Consider the following 24720-nt stretch of genomic DNA (forward strand, 5'->3'; position numbering starts at 1 on the left):
CACACTCAATTAACCGTCACTGAAGTCAACATTTTATAGTGCTGGATATGCAAGTGCTGATTGTATTCTTCTATTGCTGTAACTTCAGTGCAAAACCAAAGTGTGGTTTCAGCTCCACGTCTTCATCGTCATCATCATCATTTTTAAAAAAATAAAACCTTTTCAAAAGATATTGTTTTCAAAACACCCAAGCACAAATCAAACTCTTCTTTACTTCCAGTGTCTGAATCAATCTTGTATGTTGACGTATTTCGTATTATAATATAAATTACAAGTAAGCAAGTAATACTGCAAATAAACTTTTGTATCTGTTCTAGGTCCGATTAGAAGCTGTAGCGAAAATGGCTGCAATGTCAAATAATTAAATCATTACACAATTGTAAATCAAATGCACAACCACCTAGGAAACAAAAAGCAGCCCGTTATTGTATAAAACATATGTTTCAACATTCTTATTTTTCACTTTGTTTTAGGTAAAACCAAGACTTGGTGACGTCAGACCTGAACGGACACAATCTGTTTGGTGAATGTGAACGTACTGCTTGTGCCAGTTTGTTATAAATAAAAAGATTTAACAAAACAGAAACACACTGAACAACAAAACAAAATGAACACTCAACCAAACAAGTATCGTGCTGGTATTTCCAGCACGAATAGCAATTGTTATTTTGTTTCTCTCCACTCTCTTCCATACCTCCTCACTGAACACCTAGCCCCGGGTGCATGAAACATTCATTCTTTTATACAGCTGTGCCGAGACTCAACTGCTAACCAATCATTCAACTGAATCTCAGCAGTCTGCATGCGGACTAATTGTGCACTTCCAATGCCCCCATACAAATACCCACTTTAATCACCTGTGTTACATAACCCCTGTGCACCACTACAATTATACATATAACAGACAACATAAAACACAAAATACGCACAGGGACAGGGCACCCTTCCACAGTGGGCCATAGGTAGCATGCAGCAAGTCCAGCTGCACTGAACACTCTCTCAGAAGCTGTGGAGGTAGCTGAGAACACATTATTATTGGTCTTCTTTATCTTTTCTTTTAAAAAGCCATTCAAAGTTATAATATACTGGTATTGTCCTTGTAAACAAGACTTTAAAAAACCCAGTTTTGCAGGTTTCTCACTTTAAATTGTTAAAGACAGAAGAACAAATATAAAATCTACTGCATTTCCTAGACTTGTCGAACACATTATTCCAAAATCTACGATATCAGTTATGAAGTAACATGTTATGTCCTATTTCTCTTAAATATAAAACAATTATATTTTCCAGTTTAAGATCAACTGAATGAAACTTAAAGCCTGTTACATCATGGATGGAACCCAGAGACCCAGAGAGAGGCCTTAACTGTACTATAATATTTTGTTTATTTCTTTTTTTCTTTGGGGACACCACTAACACAGAAGGGGGCTAACTAAATACATTAGTAACATGTACTGCTTACCTGTCGGACTGTCTCCTCACCCACCCTCCAACAACATTGAGATGGAACATAATACATGGATCATCAACCTTCGATGAAAATTTCCAATCGACTATTCAAATGAAAATCGATTGTTTGGCACAGCCCTAAACTGTTTGCCCTGAGTAGGGATGTCACGGTATACCGGTTTTATTGTAACCCGTGGTATAAACTGCCATGGTTTTGAAACCGCAACTATTTTTGTATTCCATGATTAGAGTTCACGCAGTTTAAGGTGATATGGGCATTTTTTTTTTTATTCACCGTTTGTCCATCGTTGAGCCACTGTGTTCACTAGAACCAATAAACGCAAACATCAAGTTCTGAAAACTGCCATGCATGAGATTATCCAAGTAAGCGATTAAATAAGTGATATCATATTTAATAAAGTCAGTAAATGAAAAACAAATACACGAAAATATCAGCAAGAACAAGGCACTGCCTTCCTATTAATTTACCAAACCAATGTAGTAACAGAAGCTATTATCTATCTCGTCAACAGAAACGCAGTAATCACACACCAATGCAGATAATTAAAAAGTTTATATTTACTAGTGTATAACTAAGTAGAAGATGCTACAGGCATTTGTATTATTTTTTAAGTTAAATGGTACTGAAAAGATGTTGCCGCCTCCTCCATTTGATAGTGTTGAAGGGATTTTGGTTTTATGTGTTCAAAAATATAATTGTATTCCATTAAAAAAAAAAATGCCGCCTAACTTTGTCATACCCACCTTAACATTTCTTCTTTCCTTTATGTTTGTTGCTGTTAAAATGTAGTCCAAAAAAATAAATAAATACATTTGCAGGTGCTATCCATCTTCTAAAATCTAATCTTCCCACTGATAATCTGGGCAGCTATAAGCCTATTTTTACGGTGTAAATTTCCAAATTTATGCGATACTCAGATTTATCTGCGAACCACACCTGATATTGACTTGGCTGTTTCTGTGCTCACCAACTGTTTTGCTGACATCATGCTCTGGATCAGTGGTCCTCAAAGTAATTTGGGCACGGGCATAGATTGATCTTGCTTGGCTGTTTGCAGGCACGCTGACATGGTGCCTTCTCGCTATATATAACAGTTTTACTGGGGCTATTCTTGGCTCACTCTAATAAGGCCAAGTCTCAGATAGTAATTGTGCGTGCTGCGCTTATTCTTTAACTAATTTACATAAAATAAGCAATGCAAAAAAAAAAAAAAAAAAAAATGCTGCATACGTACAAGCACAGCATAAGCAAGCAGTGCTGTCACCAGCTGTGGCGCTTTTGTTGGAAAACGTGTTTAAAGCTTTCTTTATTTTCCCATGCTTCGACCCGCCAGAAATGTGTTCAAGACCCATAATTTAAGAACAGCTGCAGCGGGCACAACGGCCTGGCTTCGCGGGCACGAATTTGCCCGCAGACACGACTTTGAGGACCACTGCACTCGATGAAACAGAATTTTCTGCAGCTCCACAGCGACAAGACTGAAGTGATGCTATTAGGAACACTGCATCAACTGCGGAAATCCAGTTGTCAAAACATGACCATTGACGGAGTGCTAACAGAGTTTTGTTCTAAAATGAGAAACTTGGGGGTCATTTTTGACGCTCACTTAACCTTTGAGCCGAACGTTAGGAATATTACCAAGTTGTCCTTTTTCCACCTAAAGAACATTGTTCGGCTGTGCCCTGTCTTATCGCTGTCTGCTGCAAAAAAGCTTGTTCATGTGTTTGTATCTTCCAGGCTTGACTACTGTAATGCCTTACTTACTGGGGTGTCAAAGAATACTCTTCAAAAGCTCCAGTATGTTCAGAATTCTGCAGCTAGAGTGCTGACGAGGTCTCGCTCTGGAGGTCACATAACCCCCATACTGAAATCATTACACTGGTTACCGGTCAAATACCGTATTGACTATAAAGCACTGCTGCTCACTTTTAAAGCCAATAGAGGTACCTCTCCCTCTCACATTTCTGAGTTAGTTACCACCTACACTCCTAGTCGTGCTTTGCGGTCCTCCGATGCCGGTTTTATTATGGTTGTTCCCCTGACTAAACTGCGTACAGTGGGTGGCAGGGCTTTTTCCTCCTATGCTCCTAAGCTGTGGAACACACTTCCTACTAAATCCGTGATTCCGAGTCTCTGTCTATTTTTAAATCTTGCCGCAAAACTCATTTATTTAAAAATTGTCATTCTTATGACTTCTGCTGTCATTGCATTTTTAATTCCAACTGTTTTAATATATTTTGTATGTTTTATTTATTTATTCTGTTTTCACTTTTGTTAAGCACTTTGCAATATTTATTTACGAAAGGCACTTGTGACGAAGTGCCCGCCCCTGTGTATATTATCTGTTATATGTTGCGTGTGGTGTGTTAAATGTTGGTGTATAGACATTGGTACACGGGATATAAACGGGTCTGTGTAACACGAGTGTTTAAAATGTATATTTGTATTTAGGCACGAGGATTGCACAGCACTTCACGTGCAAGTGAAAAGTAATAATATGTGAGCACGGGGAATTGCACTTTATTAATTCATGTGCAGTTGTACAGAGACTCCAATTGAATGATTGATTAGCAATCGAGTCTTGGTACAGCTGCATAAAAACAGCATGTTTTCACCCACTCAGGGTTGGGTGTGTTCGGTGAGTAGAGAACGGGATTGGAGACAGAGGTAAAGAGAAGAAGAAGAATAACAGTAATAATCGTTAAACTACTCACCGTGTTTTGTCTGTATAGTTCGTTTTGTTTGTCTTTTTATTTTGGCGACAAGTGCCGTGTCCTGTATTTTTGTATGTTACAACCTGTTTATTTCCTGTTATGTTTATTTATTAAATGCTGAGCGAAGCATTACATGCCTATTGCGCAATGTTAGATTTTTAAACATTATTGCAGACCCATTTAAATCACACATCGTGGGTCAGCTCAACAAAATCCGCCTCTCTGTTTATTTTCCTGTTTCTGGTCTGACGCCACCCACTCCGGCCATCTTTGCGACAGCGCTATATAAAATAAAGGTGATTATTATTATTATTAGTAGCAGTAGTAGTAGTAGTAGTACTAGTAGTATTAGTAGCAGTGTGTTGTATTTGTTTTAAAACTTTAAATTAGTTATTTTTCTTCTTAAAAAATGACTTGACTTGAGTGTATTTCTTTAAACAGCCATTTAAAAACAGATTACAAAAAAAACTACAATAAAGACAATAGCCGTGGTATATTTTTTGACTTATCATATTGTCAAAATTTGATACCGTGACCTCCCTAGCCCTGAGATTTTCACCTTGCTTTTTGGTTTCAAGAAACATCCAGCTTCAAGGGACAGCTTGCTGCATGGAAATTTAGACATGTATTTGCTGTTTAACAACTGCACAATTCAGAATGGCACCAGCGGAACTTGGGAGTATGCAACACCTTGCTATTGTTCTTGTTTAGTTTTTTGTATTAGATTTAAACTTGGAAAAGTACAATCACAAGTCCCAGTGCTGGACTGCACAGTCAGATTTCCATTGATTTTAGGGAGAAGAGACTTAATCATCCCAGACTCCAGAAAATAGACAGTTTCCGGATTGTAGGATATCACATCATTCACTTCAACAGGGATTTGGTCAGGACCCAAAAATCATGCCAAACTATAGAGAATACTGGTACTGTATGTAGAGTGACTGGATTAGACAGGTTTTACTGTATTAAAGTGCAATGTTTAAACGCATTGTGTTACCTTTGCCGTGTCCTTTGTTGCCTATTGTGCAATGTTAGATTTTTAAACATTATTGCAGACCCATTTAAATCACACATCATGGGTCACAAATCAACTGGGTAACACATTTCTCAACATTTACTCGGGAGCGTTCACCCAAAGGAAAAGAAATGCAGAACTCCAGATCATGCTCCCTCCTGCTGCGATATGAACAGCAGGGGATACTGCAAACAGAAACTGATGTGTTTCTTGTTAAACACTGCAGGGGGTTCTGGAACACCAACAGTAAAGCAGTATAGTATATAGTTATAGTGTGCATCTGAGTCTGGGCTATATCGACACTCTGCTTGTCTTCTCACCTCACTCAGGACCAGCATTCTCGCTAAAGCTAAAATGCGCACATTTTTCACAGTAAATGGCAACAACCTTCACACTCAGTTTACTAACATTTGCTAGTTATTATCATAAATATCAAGCTCAATCAAGACTCCAGTCTCTCGAGGTAAACAAATTATTTTGAGGCCATTCTTACAAAGCATTAACATAAGCTTATTCTCTGATTTCCCTCTAAAAATGCATGTCACATTTGTGCAGCGCTCGCTCGGGCACAAGCAAATCTATTGGTACAGGGTGGGGGAAGCAGGTATCTGGCGAGTCTGTGTCAGTGATGAGCTAGCTAGCTAACTAGCAAACATTTTCAAATGGCAGTCCTCTTACCTAACGTAGAACGGCAAAACGCACTAACACTTTGGAAGCGTATTTCTGAAAGCAAAATAAACTTAGCACCAGTATTCAAACTGAAGATGAACAAGCACAGGCACGTCTACCCAACGTTACTATGTCATATCCTGAAGAAACCAATGTATCTGCACAGTCAAGGCAGGTGCTAGACATTCCGCCAACAGAGCAACACGTAATATCAAGGCCAACGCTACAGCGTCAGCTGCCTACTATTCACGGGGAAGGAGACAGTTTGAAATTTGTCGAAAATGGACCTTATCAACCAATTACTTCATTTCCAGTGACAGCGGGATGGAAGTTCAGAAAAGAGTGGTATGTAATGTACTCTTGCTTGAGTACAGCCCAGCAGTTGATAAAGCATTTTGTTTCACATGCCGCACATTTGGTGGAGGTAGATATACAGACAAAACCTTTCGGAAGATAGGGTTTTCAAATTGGAAAAAGGCACTTGAAAAATTAAGTAATCACCAGAAATGTAATGCGAATATTTCTGCAGCAGTTAAGCTTTCTGTTTACAGAGATTCACTACAAACCGGTAGCGTTACCTCAAAAATTAACACAGAACACAGCATGCAAGTGGAGGAAAACAGACAGTACTTAAACAGTGTGCGGAAGTCTCATTTTTTGTAGTCGCACAGGTACTGCACTGTGTGGCCATGATGAATCTGTGGGATCTTCGACTAGAGGGAATTTTTTAGAATTGACAGAGCTCAGAGCAACTGACAATCCTCTCATTGAACGTTTCTTTAAAAAAAAACGAGAAAATTCCTACAGCTACGTACAGTGCAGACATCAAAATGATCTGATCTCAATAATGTCAAACCAAGTAAAAGGTGAAATTACACAGCGTGTGCGAGATGCAGGCATTTTTGCCATTATTGTCGACGAAACGCAGGACATCAGCAGACACAAGCAAGTTGCAGTGGTCGAATCGTTGACTTTGCTCCTGAAAAGCATGCTAGAAAGCCTCGATCTTGACATAGGCAAGCTTAGAGTGCAATGCTATGACGGTGCCGCGAATATGAGAGGTCTTTACAGTGGTGTTGCCATTCATATTTAGAATGACTACCCTCTTGCAATTAACGTCCACTGTTATGTGCACATTCTCAATCTTTGTATCGTGGATGTGTGTAGCAGCGTTCCAGCAATTCGGCATATGATGACAAATGTGTCCTCGCTACACACCTTTATTGAGGGGTCAGCTAAACAACATAATGTCTTTGAGTCATTACAGAAGGGAAAATTTTCAGGGCATGCTCCAACTTTGAAATCCCTCAGTGACACGAGATGGAGTTGTCGAGCTGAAGCACTTAGAAGTCTTCTCGATAATTTTAAGCAAGTTGTTGATACTTTGGCTGAAATTTCCGAAAATGAGTTGTGGAACCACGTTAGGTGACATGTGAAGCACAGAACAACTATCGAGGCCCGCAGCTTCCAAGGCAAAGGACTAGCCCACGCCAAGCCCAGTGCTGCTAGCGAAACTGAGCTTGTCCAGGAGTTCTACAGAGATACGCATTTTAAAGTACTGGATAAAACGGTAGACGTAATTAAGGAACGTTTTAAGGAGAACGACATGGAAGCTCTAATTGCGCTAAATAGCATCCTGACAACACCTACAGAATGCTACAAAATATCCAAGGAGAAATTGACAACAGAGCTAGCAGTGTTCAAAGCAATATTTAAAAAGGACAGTGGTTTGGAAAACTTTGATCAGCAAATGGCATTTCTTTAAGGAATAGAACCTTGGCCACAGCATGAGTAACATGGACAGCCTCTCTTGACTTTTCTTGATGTTGCCCATGAGCAGTGCATTGTGTGAGAGGAATTTCTCCTGTCTCCGTCATCTCAAAAATTACATGAGGAATTCCATGGGACAAGAAAGATTGGATTGGATTGGCAATGTTCAACATGGAGCGGGACGTTGCTATTGATTTGGATAGAGTGATCAATAGGTTTAATGTGATGAGCAGTTCTAGCGGGCGGCATCTTCCCCTTCATTAAGGTAAGATAGATAAGTTAATTAAATCTACCTAATGTGTTATGACAACAGGAATACGTTTTTTTGGTTTAGTGATTGCCAACATGGATGCATTTCAAAATGTATTCTCTGAATGTACTCACTGCATTGATGTTATTTGGCCAAGGGGAAAAAACACAATAACGGATTGCCAACATGGAAAGTAAATATATATATATATATATATATATATATATATATTATATATATATATATATATATATATATATATATTATATATATATAATGCTACGAGACTGTGTATATATATAAAGTTTAGACACTGTGTTATATTTCAAATTCATTATTGCTCCCCCCCCCAGATTTGGGTCTCAAATCCCACCCATGCATGACAGTGTTATGGTGCTTCAGCTAAAGTTACACGTGTGGGAAAAACACAAGCAGCAAGGAAACCTTTCCCATTTCCTAACATGCCAAGCTGTATGTGACTCTGTGGCAGATTTAACTTTTCCTAGTAGTGCGTTTGAGGCAAAACTAAACGTGTTGCATGTGGAATTTGAGCACCGTTTTTCAGATTTTTTCAAAGTAGCAATTCCACTTCCAGCTTTTTTCAAACCCATTTGCCGTAGATGTGGAAATTGCAACAGAACACATCCAGACGGAATTTATTGAAGTGCAGTGCAATAGCGCACTGAAGGCTAAGTTTGATTATGTCTCGGCTGAGCAGTTTTACCCGTTCCTTCCAGCCACATTCCCACAGCTCTGCATTCAGGCTGCACTCTTCATGTCAATGTTTGGCAGTACGTACTTCTGCGAACAGCGATTTTCAATGATGAAGATTAATAAATCCGCTCAAAGATCTTGCCTGAATGATAAGCATCTATACTCCGTGCTAAAGATAGTTTCAGCACAAAACATGAATCCCAATATTGACAAGCTTGTCTCAAGAAAAATGTGCCAGATTTCTTCAGTAAATGAGAACACACAGGTAAGATAGATAACATGTGTTTTAAATTAGTCATATATAACATACATGTATTAAAAACTGTGAATATAAACATGTGATTTCTATATCACCTATTAAAATGCATGTGTATATATAAAAGGTGTGGCCCGCGAATCAAACGTTAAATTAAGATATGGCCCTTGGTAAAATTGAGTTTGACACCCCTACTTTAAAGAGTGCTGCTCATGAACGTTACAGTTTTTAACTCGTCATATAATTGAATACTAAAATCAGTGAAGCAGTCTTCCTGCATTATGTAGAAGTACAAATATTCCAGTAAACATAAATAAAAAAAATCACAATACTCACACTGACGGTTTTTGTTTTATTTTTAAAAAAATGATCATTTCAAAACTCATCACATGCATTTTGCACTGGTAGAAATGTAATTGGCACATAAGTTGAAAATACACATTTAAGTGAATAGTAATTGAAGACATACCATGATAAGGCCAAGTCTCAGGCAGTAATTGTGCATGCTAAGCTTATTCTTTTTAAATAATTTATATAAATGATGCAATGCAAATATTTTTTAAATAGCACGTTTACACAGATAACTATGAATAAACTAAAATAAAAGCTCTGTTTCAATTTGTCAAATTTGTCAACACTACTCTGTTTTAAAGATCGCTCATCTGCAGTACAATTATTCAGAGAAAGTGGATTTGTAACTAAATCTACTAAGGTGTTTCCCTTGTCTGGTGAAACTAAAAAAAAAAATATATATATATATATATATATATATATATATATATATATATATATATATATATATATATATATATATATATATATATATATATATATAGAGAAAATTAAGTTCTAAATACTGAAATGTATTATTTTTTTATTCGGCGAAATTCAGTGCTCATCCGGCGTACTACCATCCCACAATGGAACAATCAGTAGCCCTAAAGAGGGTTACAACTGAAGACAGTGCAGGTGCCAGTGTTTTACTAGTAAAGCAATTTTATGCAGGCCACCAGTTAAGCATGCAGTCTATATCTATAAGAACAACCAACAGTGCTGCATAGGATCAGAGGATGATTCCAAATCAGAGGCAGAGCCACAACAAATGTCTTGTTTAAATTTAAAGTAAATTGTAAAATTGTTGAGATACTTGTGCTGGAACATTGTTTCAAAATTGTATAATGGAAAAAAAATACATATAAATGGTTATTGCGTGGCCGAAGGTTTCTCACTGATACTGAGAAAGGGTCAATTATCTAAAAAGCTTAGAGGGAACGCTGCTCAGGACCATCTTCCCTCACACAACAGCACATTCACCATAGTAGCACTACAAGTTTATCTTAAAGCATTCTGTGTTTATAACATTAAGAATAACTCCTATTACAATCACATGGTGTAGGAAACTGTAATCAGGTTTTTTCTCAGTGTGAATACTGAGTATTGCGTGTTCCATTGCTGGAATGTTACAGCGGATCTTCAGAAGGTTAACAAAATGTTCCCACAGAATACTGTCCACTCAGTTTCTTCAGAAATAACCAGGAAATGGGACCTTTCACCCAGTTTAATGTACTGTGTATATATATATATATATATATATATATATATATATATATATATATATATATATATATATATATATATATATATATATATAGACACACACACACACATTTTGCTCATTCACATAACCTGAATTTTGTACTGGTTTTGCTTTTTGGTCGTTGCTGAAACCCTTTATTTTCATAATTTAAAAAAAAATGTCGGCAATGAGCCAAGTGATGTCTATAAACATTATGACAGGTTTGAAGTGTCTTCATGCACTTTACTTACTATTACAGCAAGAGTCTGATTGAAAATAATTAATATTTATTAAGTTTACATATTTTAACTACCGACACTATATTTATGTTCAAATGCCATATGTAATTATTACTACATTGATAGAAAGTGGGAACAAAAAGAATTGTCCATTTTGAAAAACTGAATTTGGTATTCCTGAATTTGGTATTCCCAACAATGTTATTTCAAAATTGTATAATGCAAATATATATATATATAATATATATATATATATATATATATATATATATATAATGGGTTAATGCACGGCCAAAGGTTTCTCACTGATAATTGACCCTTTCAAAACGACAAGTTTATCAGTATCTAAAAAGCTTAGGAAGGAACGCTGCTGCCAGCAAATTCAACATGTGCTAATAGATGAGTCAATACAGATTGTTTAGTTTTATTTCATTTTGCCAAATGAAAGCTTCTTAGCTTTCCACAAACAGGAGGACAGGATCTCTAACAGAAACAATCAGTGGACAGTGCTGCTTGCAAAAAACAAAAACCCCACCTGGTATCCAAACATAAAAAAAAAAATATATATATATGTATGTGTGTGTGTGTGTGTGTGTGTGTGTGTGTAAATTGTACCAACCAAATTACCAGAATTACGTTCCAAAAGATGCAGCCCAAGGAATACCAGTCACCCATGCACACAACTAAAATATGACTGTGATACTGGTCACAGGGAAGTGAAACAGTCATGAAAGTACGAAAGAACATTTTCACAGACGGCAAGCCAGAAACACGCAGCTTCAAGATCACAGCTACTTTTTTTTTGTTTTGTTTTTTAAAAAGTAGTGGCTGTACAATCCTACTAATATTATTAATCACGTTAGTACAATCTTGTGTAACTAGAGCTGCGTTGGTCACGGAGGCATTAATATTAACATATACTAATAGCACTGTGACCACTGGCACAATTTTGCTTTACCATTCTGTAGTGGAAAGAAAACTGTTATGACAGTCAAAATAATGTAAAGTATTATGCAGTACATGAATATCTCTGCAAACCTATTCAGAATTTAGAAAATTAACAATTAAAAATTTCAATTAAATTGAAATTTTTTTCAAGTTTGGCATTTATTAAATGGGAATCAGAGTTATAGTGCAAATTAAATATAATATTTGTGTGTATTGTAAAGTCTGGTATTATATGGCAAATTTTTGCATGTTTTCATTTAAAATGCATGTCTTTTTGCCTTGCTGAAACAGTATGTTTATAACTTGTTTGTAGTATTGTTAAGTGGCTAAAGCTTTTTCCAGTGTGGCTAAAAATTATTAATTTACTTTAGCCACAGTGGCTGACTAAATGAAAGTCTTAGAGGGAATGTAGTTATGGTATAATAAAGATCAGCAACGGTGTTGGACCATATAACAGTATAATCGTAAATCTTGGAAAAACTACTCACTTCTAAATCTTTTGTGGTCATTTTTGTATTACTTTAGTATAAATACATGTTAATTTGGATTCATATGTTGTTTTTTTCTGACTATGTGAACGAAAAGACACAAAAGCGCCCATTTTCTCATTGGAAATAGTGATATTTTGAAATTTATTTTGTCCTATTTTGTTTGTGGGGAATAATAGCCATTTTCTACACTGTTGAGGCATAAGCAATTAGGAAATAACACTTACTAACCAGGAACAAAAACTGTGTTATAGTGTAATGAAATAGGTGAATATGTTCCATTTCTAACACACCCTTTTTGTGTGACAAGCAACTGTCTACCAAATACTGTGAACCAATGGAAGGACTGAAAATGATTTGTTTTCAGTACAAGGGAACGCCTATACATCGTGTTATTTAAACTCAAAGCAAGGATTCTCTCTCTAGATTCGCTCTTTCTTCAAAACATCTCATCGCTCTCAACTAAAACTCCGAAGTTCTTCAATAAAGACACAATGATTTAATCTTCAAAGCTGTCCCAGAGAAGATGGGCTCCCTCCAGAACGATGAAAGCTTTTGCCTACAGGCTACATGGAGATACTGCGCTATGCTGCTGCACAACTAACTTTCACAGAGAGGACGACCATGTTAAGAAGGATTTGTTTTAAACATTGCACCAACAGAATAAGTATTAAACTTATATTGTGTGTTTACAGATAACTGAACTAAAGCCATGATATTGATATTGTCACAATACGTAACGTGCGTCTATTCAACTAGATGCTGGAACACTGTACATGCGTACTTGGCCATTTGGAAGCTGCCGCATGTATACGTAATGCATGGCTGAACCAAACAATGCATGATAAACTATTAACACTGCTTTGCTAATGCAGAACTATATATCCAGACAGCACATCAAGGATTCATTATGAACATTTAACAATGCATTACTTTTCCTTGAATGTTTTATTTTGTTTTTAACTATGAAGCCTAACCTTTATTCTTCTTCCTTGAGAATATGAATAAATGTAATAAAAATCTGGATTGTTAGTTTTCTTTCTGTCTTATAACAAATACACATTTATGATTGATTTGAAATACTTAAATATACATAATATTAATTGTTAATCTTTTCATCATGAATCTAGGGGTAATTAAGCCAGAACCGCTAGTTCTTATTGAGGTACTGTGTTTATTATGGTTAATAATTACATTATAAGCTATAAAACAGGCATTTTCTTTAATGGCAATTGGAGAGGACACAGTTGTGACATAAATCCTCGATATAACGTAAAAATGCACGACACCTCTCAATAACAAACAGAAACCAACTCCCCCTGTACAAGCGTATGCACCGTCCTCTCTCAGTAACAGAGACCAACTCCCCCTGCACGCACTCATCTGCACCGTCCTCTCTCAGTAACAGAGACCAACTCCCCCTGCACGCACTCATCTGCACCGTCCTCTCTCAGTAACAGAGACCAACTCCCCCTGCACGCACTCATCTGCACCGTCCTCTCTCGATAACAGAGACCAACTCCCCCTGCACGCACTCATCTGCACCGTCCTCTCTCAGTAACAGAGACCAACTCCCCCTGCACGCACTCATCTGCACCGTCCTCTCTCAGTAACAGAGACCAACTCCCCCTGCACGCACTCATCTGCACCGTCCTCTCTCGATAACAGAGACCAACTCCCCCTGCACGCAATCATCTGCACCGTCCTCTCAATAACAACATTACAGCAACTGTGCTTAATAATGAATCCAACATTTTCTCATACAAATTTACATCAGATTAACAAATATAGTACCTTACAAAACATTGTCAAGTGCGTAAGTGTCTAATTAGTACGTTAGTAAGTAACAATGATAAATGCTGCTTTATAATCAAATAATGTTACTGCAGGGTGTTGTGATGTGCTGAAATATCACAATGGTGTGGGGTTAGCGGCACTGCGGCATCCTGCCATCCACAGCCGTTGTGATATTTCAGCACATTACAACACCCTGGAGTACCAGAACTATTAATTAGATCATGCAAAGAAAGGTTTGTTACATCTTCACACAGTCACACCTCAGACAGGACTTAGAAAAGTGGGAAAATCAGGTCAGAAAAACTACTAATAACTAGTTATCTATTCTATATCTATTTAGGCCTCAATACAATTTAAAAATGTATAAATAAAACACCTACAAACAGGAAGTTGCGTGTAACATGTCTCTTATTGTATAAGATGTCAGTCATCTCGTGCAGTTTGGGTGAAGCAAGCTAAGCAGTTCTGACTGCTCAAACTGTGTGACCTGATGTCTTCAGTACAAGAAGAGACACCCTACACACAATGTATTAATGTATTAAGTTTCAAATGAAAAATATTTTTATTTTTGTTAAACATTATTGGAACCGTCTTCCGGTACTGAGACAGTTCAGTCCAGAATCAACAGTCACAGTCCTAACAATGTGTGTAGGCCGACATGTGCTGTGTCACGGTGAGAATATTCAATAAAAACAAAAGTGCAGCTGCAGAAACATGCACCAGTAGCACTACTGGTTAAAAATCTACTGTTAATGTTACTCTGTGTGCCAATGTGTTTTGCCAGTGGGCTGCCAGCACCAACACATACTTGACTGGGGAGTAGCTTTGTCCAGGTCCCAGGAGGATATAACAGTATCTGTAATCAACACTGCTCTTTAATCAAAAGCATTCACATGGAGAACAATAACACTGATGATCTTTCCAAGAGGAACCATGCCTTCCTTTGTGTAACACTTCATCAGGTTCTAAATGAGTAACATTCAGCAGGGCTTCAGTACAGGAGCTCACCCTGTGGCAGATGATAGCTCAGGAAAACTCGGCCACATTTCCATCTGCACCCTGAAACTAGTACAACTCAATCTCATCTTGTTCCAGTATCAAACTAAGGCTGCAGCCAGTTCCATCTGCAGGCTACAAACCAATCTGCAACCAGACATTACAAACAAGTCCAAGATCACCTGTATGTGGCAACTGAAATTGATTTCAAAATCTCTTTCAAGCCAATCCCAGTGGCAGATGGACACTTTGTTTTACAGAGCTGAGGGGGTACAATCACTGTTTTTCTTTTTTAAATGTGTGTATTTATCATTTATTTATTTTTACAAGCCAAAATGTCAAAAGGTAACCAACCACACAATATAGTGTTAGAAAAAAAAGCATTTAAAAACATATATTTTAATTAATTATGACAAGCTGTTGATTGGCTTTCAAAGCTGTACACTAACTGGGGGAGGGTACTGTGACTGTATGAGGTCATTCCAGCTCACATTAACCAAGTTCCCTCCATTCGTTGTGGATGTTACATACACTGCATGATAGAGAAAAGGGTTACAGGAGAGCTGATATGGGATGACATCAAACCTTGCAATAATTTTAAAGCTTGTTTGAAGGGCTTTCCAACAAATAAACTGGCATACACCATAGACATAAGGAATAAAGTAACCCCACTTACTCTACCTGGGCTGCAACGATGCGTATGTCCGGACTACAGTACTGTAACAGTGACACAGAGATGTTTCTTAAACAAAACTCTGATGTGCTGGATCCACGTGTAACAGGTGCAAAATAAATAGGCACTGTTCCTTTAAATGGGTTATAAATCACTTGGGGGTTTAATAATTTCCTATTTTTATTTATATTGTATTGTTGTTGTCAACTGTATGTCATGGCAATTTCTAAAGTTAATTATTTGTTTTGTTACGTGTATAAAAACATTTAAATTATGTAATGGTCAAGATCAATTGAACATATGCGTGGCAGTAAGTCACACCAGGCTGCAGTGCAAAGGAATATACACTAGAACATGTCCTGAGGGCATCAGATGATTTTTAATGGTTAGGTTTAGGGTTAGGTATTGGGTTAGGTTTTAGGGCTGTAGTTACTTAAGGTTAGGGCTGGGGTTGGGTTAGGGACAGGGAGGGTTGTTTTTGTGGAGTTGCCGAGATGTGGAAGTGAAAGGTGGGAGTGCTTGGCAAATGTCCTAGACTCATCTGATGCCCTCAGGACATTTTCTAGTGTACATCCATTAGGCTAATTCAGGGCTTGCTATTTCCAGGTGAGGCTGCATATCTGAGTTGCTCCGTATTATTACTGTCTATTTTGTTTAGTGACTTCATAACATTTCCTAATTTTTTTTAAGCGTATTATATATTCGCTAAACCACGATGTATACTAATGCAATCCGTTTAGAAGCTCGAAGTTAACGGCTAATCAAAACACTGAATTTATCAAGTCCACATTTTCAACTTGTATGCATGCACGATTTCGATGCGTGGATTACCGCTCCGATAAATAAGTGAACCAGGCATCTGGCGAGTGTGCCTATTGAAAGCACTGTGTCACTCGTGATCTTTGCTGTTTTCAGCTTGTCGTATCAGTGAAGCACAGTGTTTCTGCGTTTTTTAGAAGTATAAATGCTCTAGTTAAACAAACAGTCATCAAAATACTCATACTTTGACGTTTTGTTTTTTACTGCGGATGCATTTTATTAACAGCAATAGCGGCTGGTTGAATATGTATTCGTCTTTGATATGTTTCTTACTTGCAATACAAAAACGAAGGAAAACACAAAAGTCAGAAAGTGCAAAGCGACATAAAGTTATACAGAGTCCCTTTGGATCATTTTAGTTAGTAATTCATTACAATTTTATCTTGAGGTTAATGTTTTTGATACTGTAAACATTTTAAACAGCACACAATTATGCTGAGCTGGGAATTAAACAGTAACGTGAAACATTTACAGTGCAGACTATTTATATTATTTATAATGACTTTTCCCAATAGAAAATGAAAGATTTCTAAATTCTACCTTTTAATTCTTTGCATCAAAGTTTTAAGAATGAAGTCTACTGTTTGGTTTTCTGTCTCAGCAATTTGTCAGTCCCAGACTTGTGTAAAATTATATATTAAATAAACGGGAGAAAAAAAGAAATGTTAACCAGATTATTCTGCCTTTTATTGAAACTGTGGTACCATTCATTGAGCGAAAATTGTAAAGGGTACTTTAGCTGAAACATCCTGACAGAAGAGGTACAGTTTCAAAAAAAGGTTGAAAACCCCTGTATTAGGTCAACAAAAGGCACAGGAAACATAGAAGGCGAGCGTGGGTACACCGAATACTAGCGTAGGGAGGAGTTAGGAGAATTCCACACACTCGTTGGTATTATAGTCGTGCTGAAAAGGGGTATTGGCTCAAGGAAGTATGAATAAAGTAAAACATAAAATACGAACATGGTAGGTATCGTTGATTACACCTTACTTAATAGGACGACAAACAATACTCCATAAAATTGTGTATACTAATTATTATTACGCTTCCAAGCCAGCCTGGGAAGCCTATTGTTATTGTTAATGTTTTTTTTTTTGTTTTTTTTGTTTTTTTTTTGCTTCCAAGCCAAAGGCTGGGAAGCCTGTTATTGCTAAGATAGATTGATTGATTTATTTGTTTATTTATTTATTTCTTCTTCCCAAAACTTTAAACTGCTGCTGCTTCGAAGCCGCGTGACTGATCAGGTTCTGTCTTGGCAGGTAACAAGCTGGATACATTGGCTGTCAGATGCTGAAAAAATGTTGACGCCGAGTCCTTGCAATTGGCGCCGTGATGCATTTTTCAATTAAAAATGTATAAATAAAACACCTACAAACAGGAAGACTTATTATCTAAATCTTTGCATATATCATCAGCATCCAAACCCGCATCAAGTTTGCGAAGCAGAAGTTTCTGCGATAAATTTTTATGTCAAAATGGCTGCCACAAACTTTAACGAAACGCGCCCTTAACAGCAAACAGCTGCTATTTGAACACCGTTTGACCAACAAACTCCAAACTTGGTAGTTATTGCCCCAGTAACAATGGGATACAAATATGTCAAGGTTATGTTTTATAAAACAAGATGGCCACCAGGTGTACATTTACGTCCGAAATTTAAAACTGCCTCAGTTGACAAACGGTTTACTTGACTAACTCCAAACTTCACAAGCATCATCCCTGGCACTGTGGCAATACAAATGATTTTTAAGAAACTTGTGTTAATCCAAAATGGCCATATGACACATTTCTTCTTGAAACCTCACAAAATAATCTTCTTTGGCACCACTGAAGTGATTGATCTGACACTTGGCATATATTGTCACCACCTAAAACCTGCTTGTAAAGCAGAAGTTGCTGTGATATAATTCAATAGTAAAATGGCTGCCAAATTTCCTTTTCCTTACTTGTATTTTCCCATAACTTTTTGATGTTATTGTTTGTTTTCCTTCAGGATATTGTCTGTGCCACAGTTTTTGCAGCCTGCTTGTTACATATGACGGAAACCTGTTACAACACGAGCACTGACACGAGACTTGGGGGTGGTGTTGAAAGGGGACTAATGATTGGAAATGTTGGGCTATAAAACAGAGTGGTTTTAGCAGCTCAGAGATGGCTTTTGACATGCAGCGGGAGCTTCCGACACTCCGTGAAGCAATAGAGAGTAGTGCCGGAGAGTTGTTTGTTTGTTTGACTGTTTTATACAAGTGTTGTCTGTTTACCCTTTTGTTTTGTACCTGAGTTCGACTCTGTTAGCTATGACTTCCGTCTCCAGTCTTGCAATAGCTGGTTTGGTACACAATTAATTTGTAACTTATTTTTTCAATATAAATCATGCCTGAGACTTGCTGTGCAGTCCTGTGTTGTATTGACCTATTTACTTGAACTAGAAAATAAGTATTTTTAAATAGAAAAAGTATTTTTTAAATGTGCAGATAGATAAATCACATTTGAAAATGTCTCCTGTAGCTATTCAAAACAAGCGCAAAGCTCTTAAGTTCAGCAGCGCTAAGGCAAACCCATTGTTTTTACTGAAAGTCAAATTGACAGCTGCGGTATTTATAGGTATAACGTATTATAGCTCCAAAAGTTTTTGCAACCCTAGGTCTAATGATGGTTTGAGATGTTTAATAGGCCCTATACAGTGGATTTGCCCCCCCCGCCCTTGGACGTTTCCACATTTTATTGTGTTACAACATGGAATCAAAATAGATTTAATTAGGAGTTTTTGCCACTGATCAACACAAAAAAGTCAAAAATAAAATCTACAAATTGTTCTAAATTAATTACAAATACAAAACAGAAAATAATTGATTGCATTCACCTTGAGTCAATATTTAGAAGAGGCACCTTTGGCAGCAATTACAGCCATGAGTCTATTTAGATAAGTCTACCAGCTTTGTACACCTGGACAATGCAATGTTTGCCCATTATTCTTTGCAGAATTGCTCAAGCTTCATCAAGTTGGATGGGAACCTTTGGTGAACAGCAATTTTCAACTCCTTCCACATATTCTCAATTGGATTGAGGTCCGGGCTTTGACTGGGCCACTCCAGGACATTGACCTTTTTGTTTTTAAGCCACTCTAGTGTGGATTTGGCTGTATGTTTGGGGTCATTGACCTGCTGGAAGATTAATCTTCTCCCAAGTCCCAGGTCTCTTGCAGACTTCAGCAGATTTTCATCCAGGATTTCTCTGTACTTTGCTGCATTCATTTTGCCCTCTATCTTCACAAGCTTTCCAGGCCCTGATGCAGAGAAGCATCCCCATAGCATAATGCTACCACCACCACGCTTCAAGGTAGGGATGGTGTTCTCAGGATGATGTGCGGTGTTAGGCTTGCACCAAACATAGCGCTTAGAGCTGAGGCCATAACTCTACTTTGGTCTCATCAGACCATAGAATCTTCTTCCACTTGGTCTCAGAGTCTCCCACATGCCTTCCGGCAAACTAGCCGAGATTTGATAGAAGTTTTTTTCAACAATGGCTTTCTTTTTGCCACTCTCCCATAAAGGCCAAATTTGTGAAGAACCCGAGCTATTGTTGCCGTATGCAGTGTCTCCCAGCTCAGCCGTGGAAGATTGTAACTCCTTTAGAGTTGCCATAGGCCTCTTGGTGGCCTACCTGACTAGTGCCCTTCTCGCTCCAATAGTTTTTGAGGATGGCCTGTCTCTAGACAGACTGTTGTGCCATATTCTCTCCATTTCTTAATAATGGACTTTACTGTGCTCCAGGGGATATTCAATGCCTTGGAAATGTTTCTATATCCTACCCGATTGGTGCTTTTGAAGAACCTTATTCCGGATTTGCTTTTAATATTCCTTTGTCTTTGTGATGTAGTTTTTGTTAGGAAATGTACTAACCAACTGTGGGACCTCCCAGAGACAGGTGTATTTAACCTGAAATCATGTGAAACACCTTAAATGCACACAGGTGGACTCCATTCAACTAATTTGTGACTTCTAAAGACAACTGGTTGCACCAGAGCTTATTTAGGTGTGTCATAGCAAAGGGGGTGAATACTTATGCAATCGGTTATTTTATGTTTTATATTTGCAATTAATTTAGAACAATTTGTAGATTTTATTTTTCACTTTGACATTGTGGACTTTTTTGTGTTGATCAGAGGCAAAAACTCCTAATTAAATCCATTTTGATTCCATGTTGTAACACAATAAAATGTGGAAAAGTCCAAGGGGGGTGAATACTTTTGACAGCCCCTGTATATTTAGGAAAAGTAAAAAACAAAAAAAGCAGAGGTGCCTAGCTGCTCTATGGGTTAGGCGCCTACAGTCTCAATCAAGTTACAGTCACAAAAATCAAGTGACTGTAAAAAAATAAATAAATAAATAATTGTTTTTCAAGACAAAAAAAATAAACCCCCCTCGCTTTTCTGGCAGTGGTTAAGCATTGAGGTATATGCCTTTGTTGCCAAGTTCGTTATTTACCAACCACAGAAAATACAAATAAAATCCACGTTAACAGCCAAGGAAACAGAAAACACAAAACGGTAGTCTTAAACAACATATAGTGCAAACCTTTTCTAAGCAATTTTTTCATGACTTTTACAATACTTTTTCCAGGCCTGGAAATCGCCGTTTTAAAATCCCATGTCGAACCCGTCATTATTTTTACCCCCCTACCATTCTGTCCTTTCGCCTGCAAGTCCAGTGTGCCTAACACATTAACGGAACATAAACAAATAATCTCAGAACAACACAGATGCTGTATAACCTGCTAAAATAAACATTACAGCAAGGCTGAGCTCTTTTTGCGGAGTGACATTTGCATGGTGAATTCTCAGACGGCTTTTGAATAGTGTTACTGCTACTGCTTGCCTTAGAGTTTTCTTTGCTCTGTTCTCTGACTAAATAAATACCACAGTATTTGCCAATTTGTAATTCTTAGTGACTGATGAAAAAAAGATTGTTGAGTGACTTAAATTCTGTTTCAGTTGTATGTTAACATTTTTATGTGCATAAACACTGATAAGATAATTGTTACTATTAAGACGTAGTAATATTAATAGGTCAGGTAAGTAAGTTGGTCTATGATGTCATAGCCGTGCGGTAAGACAATTATTACCGCATGATCATGTGATCTTGTTCAGTCAATCAAAGCACTTAATTTATTCAAGCCATTTTATAAAATAATACATAAAATAACACCAGTTAGGTGATGATGTTTAATACAGCCCTGATTGGCCAGGAACGTCCTTGAGCAGGAAAAAAAATCGCTCTGAAAGCAATCGAAACGATAGCTACCGTTATTGTTACTGTTGTCGTGCGAGAGCTATAAAGCGTGCACCACACGTCTGTGATTAAATAACAGACAATAATTCTCAAATTATTATTATTTTTTTTTTTGTAATTAATTTTGTTTATATCACTCCGTGCTTGCTATTTTCATATCCCTAAGCTGGCTTTGTCAGACCAATAAAACGAGACCAGATCCGAGAAACCCAAATCCAGTGTACTTTGTATGGGGCCTGCAGTGCGAGAAGGGGTCACACACAAAGTTAAAAAATAAAAAGTGGAATGCACAGTACAGAAAACAAAGGGTTACACACAGCCGTAGCACTTCGACAAACTGCAGACACACACCAACTGTCAAAAATAGCTTTCAGCATCAGGTCCTTTTTATGCATTCGGGTTTGAATATTGGTTCCGATATTCTGACGGCAGAATAAAAACAGAAGTATACAAAAGAACATGAAATAAAAAAAGTTGCCTAACACAATCGATACACAATTCATTTGCCCGATTTAGCAATGAAGCAGCAGTGACAGACTGGCATTGCAGTACCGCGCTACCAGGAAGTGTGTATAGTTAACGATCAGTACGGTGTCACTGTTCACGTTCCAGTTACTTTTTAATTATTGCAAAACTGTTACATCTCTCAGCAAACATAATGATGTATCAACAATAAACAAGTGTAACGGTGTGCAACGGTCTCAGATATTATCAAAGCATATCTTGAATTTTAACACAATGTTAAAATAAATACCAGCTTACCGTGAGAAAAGTTGCCGTTCTCATTTTTGCAATAGCCACATTTGTATCCATCCTCTCCCCCGAAATACTCCACTATGGAATAAGTACTACTTGCTGCCATCTTCACTCACTATAGCTTCTCTAGCTCTGAACATACAGGGAATGTCTGTGAAAGCGCATGTGCCTTCCCACAATGCACCGCACGCAGGCTCCTTGCAGACCATAGAGTTTGGAATATTTGCTAGCTGACTCTTCTCCGATGCAGTCGTGTGCTTCCTATTCATATATCGTATAGGCCGCCTAACGATTAGTAGTCCATATGTTTTTAATAAAGGCTTACCTTTTAAGGCTAATATAAAATAACACCAGTGATAGAATGTATTTTTTAAAAATCTCTATCACTGCAATTGAATCAAGTAATTTACAGAGACAATTTTAAGGGATCAACAATTATAACAACAACAACAAAAAATAGTTGGATGTTGCTTTTTTTAATCATGTCAATATAGTTAAACTGCACGATTTTCATATAAGAATTTGCACAGGTAGTATATTTATTTTACAGTATTTTTCTTTTAGTCCAGCTGAATAAAGTAATTTGCAGAGCTTATCTTTGGTGATCATGAGTTGTTTTTTTTTTTGTTGTTTGTTTGTTTTTTGTTGTTGTTTTTTTAAACGTATTGGATTTTTTTTTTTTTTTTTTAATACAGGTATTATCAACTGGTAGTTATTCGTAAGAAATGCAATGTTATCAATTAGTCACAAGCTGGCGCTAAATCATAGTGTTTATGCAACTTGAAATGGGAAAAAAAAATCCTCGACTGCTATTCTGTCACAAGTACGATCTTTATGGTGGATGTTCGCCATGCTTTTTGGGGGCAGAACACTTTATGCACAAAGGTTCACCTCAGTGGTATCGCTGAATTCGTGTACTTTGCAGTTTTTATAGTAGTTATATAGCATGTAAAATTGCAATTGTTATACTTAAACTAACACCTGTATTAAACAGTCAGTTTCGCTGTATCCTGTTTCCCTGTGAAAAATTTAGTCGTAGCACTCAGGTTTCGGTTTGCACCAAGAAGTGATCATGTTCATATATTCCGTATTTTTCATTAAAATATTACACGATGTAACATTATGCATTTATTTGTCAGATTCAGATGTATACACATTTTAACAATAACAGTATTCCTGCAATGCAAGTTCAAGTCAATTTACTTACCAAATGAAACTTTGCCGTCGTCGAAGCCACAGTATCCACATCGGTAACCACTTTTCAATCCTTTGTACTCTATTATTGAATACATTGTGTCTCGTGAAATATCACTGATGATTCTTACATGTTGTTCACAGAAAGCAAGTTGTTACATGGGTTGGTAAGGCAGACTGCAGGTGAATGAGAAATCGCGCCCACCAGTGCGTTTATTTACAAGTGTGCAGCGTGGGACTGAGAAGTGACAGCGGGTGGTGATCCAGTAGCTGTTTGTGATCTCACTAATTTGCCGCGTTGCCTGTATAGTCCTGTAAATTGTATAGCTTTGTAGTGGCAGACTCTGCAATCTGGTGGCAATGTAGTGTCCCCCCTGCAGCTAAAACAACACATTATTTAGATAACTAACTGGAATGCAAACAAGCAGGCAAGTAGTTTCAAATGAGCTTGTTATTTTTTACTGTTCCGTTACACGATCATGGTGTTTCCAGTCTTTCTCGTATTGTGATTGCTCAGATGGTGTAATGACAGGCAATTGATGCGCAGACTTTAACACTTTAAAAAAAAAAAACGTAGTTGAGTAATCATAAAAATGTCACCTAAAACAACTTCATATTTGTAGGTTATTTGCTGTGTTACAAAGATTGTTTCAAGTTTAAACACATAATTCATGAACATTTAATTTGTTTATTTCAATTTAACAAAACAAATGAAAACAATATAACATACTCTTAAATTGTAAGGTCTTCACAAACGTTTCATGATTTTACACTTTTTTTTTTTTTTTTTTAAATATAAATCTGCCTCCATTGCTGTAATACAAGTTGAGCCATCAGCATCATGAAAGTGATTCCCATGATCTACAGTACAGTCCATTGCAGATGTGTGGAGAAGTGACACAGGACAGACAGGCACCTCTTTATATTCCCAGATATTGCCACTCTTATTGATATGTTTGCATTGACCAATGTGCTCTGTTTGAAGGGTGGGATTATTGTTGTTTTTTCACGGTGTAATGGACTGGAGAGGATCAGTGTGCCTGGGATCTTGTCACATCTGTTTTAGAACTTATTATTATTATTA

The 24720-nt window shown here is 37.3% G+C and overlaps 1 protein-coding gene across 4 annotated transcripts in view; it reads right to left on the reverse strand.

Moving 5' to 3' along the window:
• Positions 1-23899, reverse strand: part of LOC121325603 (arginyl-tRNA--protein transferase 1) — a 189102-nt gene extending 165203 nt beyond the window's left edge. For 2 of the 4 annotated variants that reach the window (XM_041268407.1, XM_041268408.1), the window contains exon 1: positions 22449-22607. In XM_041268407.1, coding sequence (XP_041124341.1) covers positions 22449-22548 — 100 coding nt within the window. In that variant the 5' untranslated portion in view covers positions 22549-22607. Of the gene's footprint in view, positions 1-22448; positions 22608-23649 lie in introns of those variants that run through there. The other 2 variants (XM_041268409.1, XM_041268410.1) reach the window with 2 other exon arrangements.
• Positions 23900-24720: the final 821 nt, after the last annotated feature.

Source organism: Polyodon spathula, chromosome 13, assembly GCF_017654505.1.
Source record: "Polyodon spathula isolate WHYD16114869_AA chromosome 13, ASM1765450v1, whole genome shotgun sequence".
Classification (NCBI taxonomy): Eukaryota; Metazoa; Chordata; class Actinopteri; order Acipenseriformes; family Polyodontidae; genus Polyodon; species Polyodon spathula.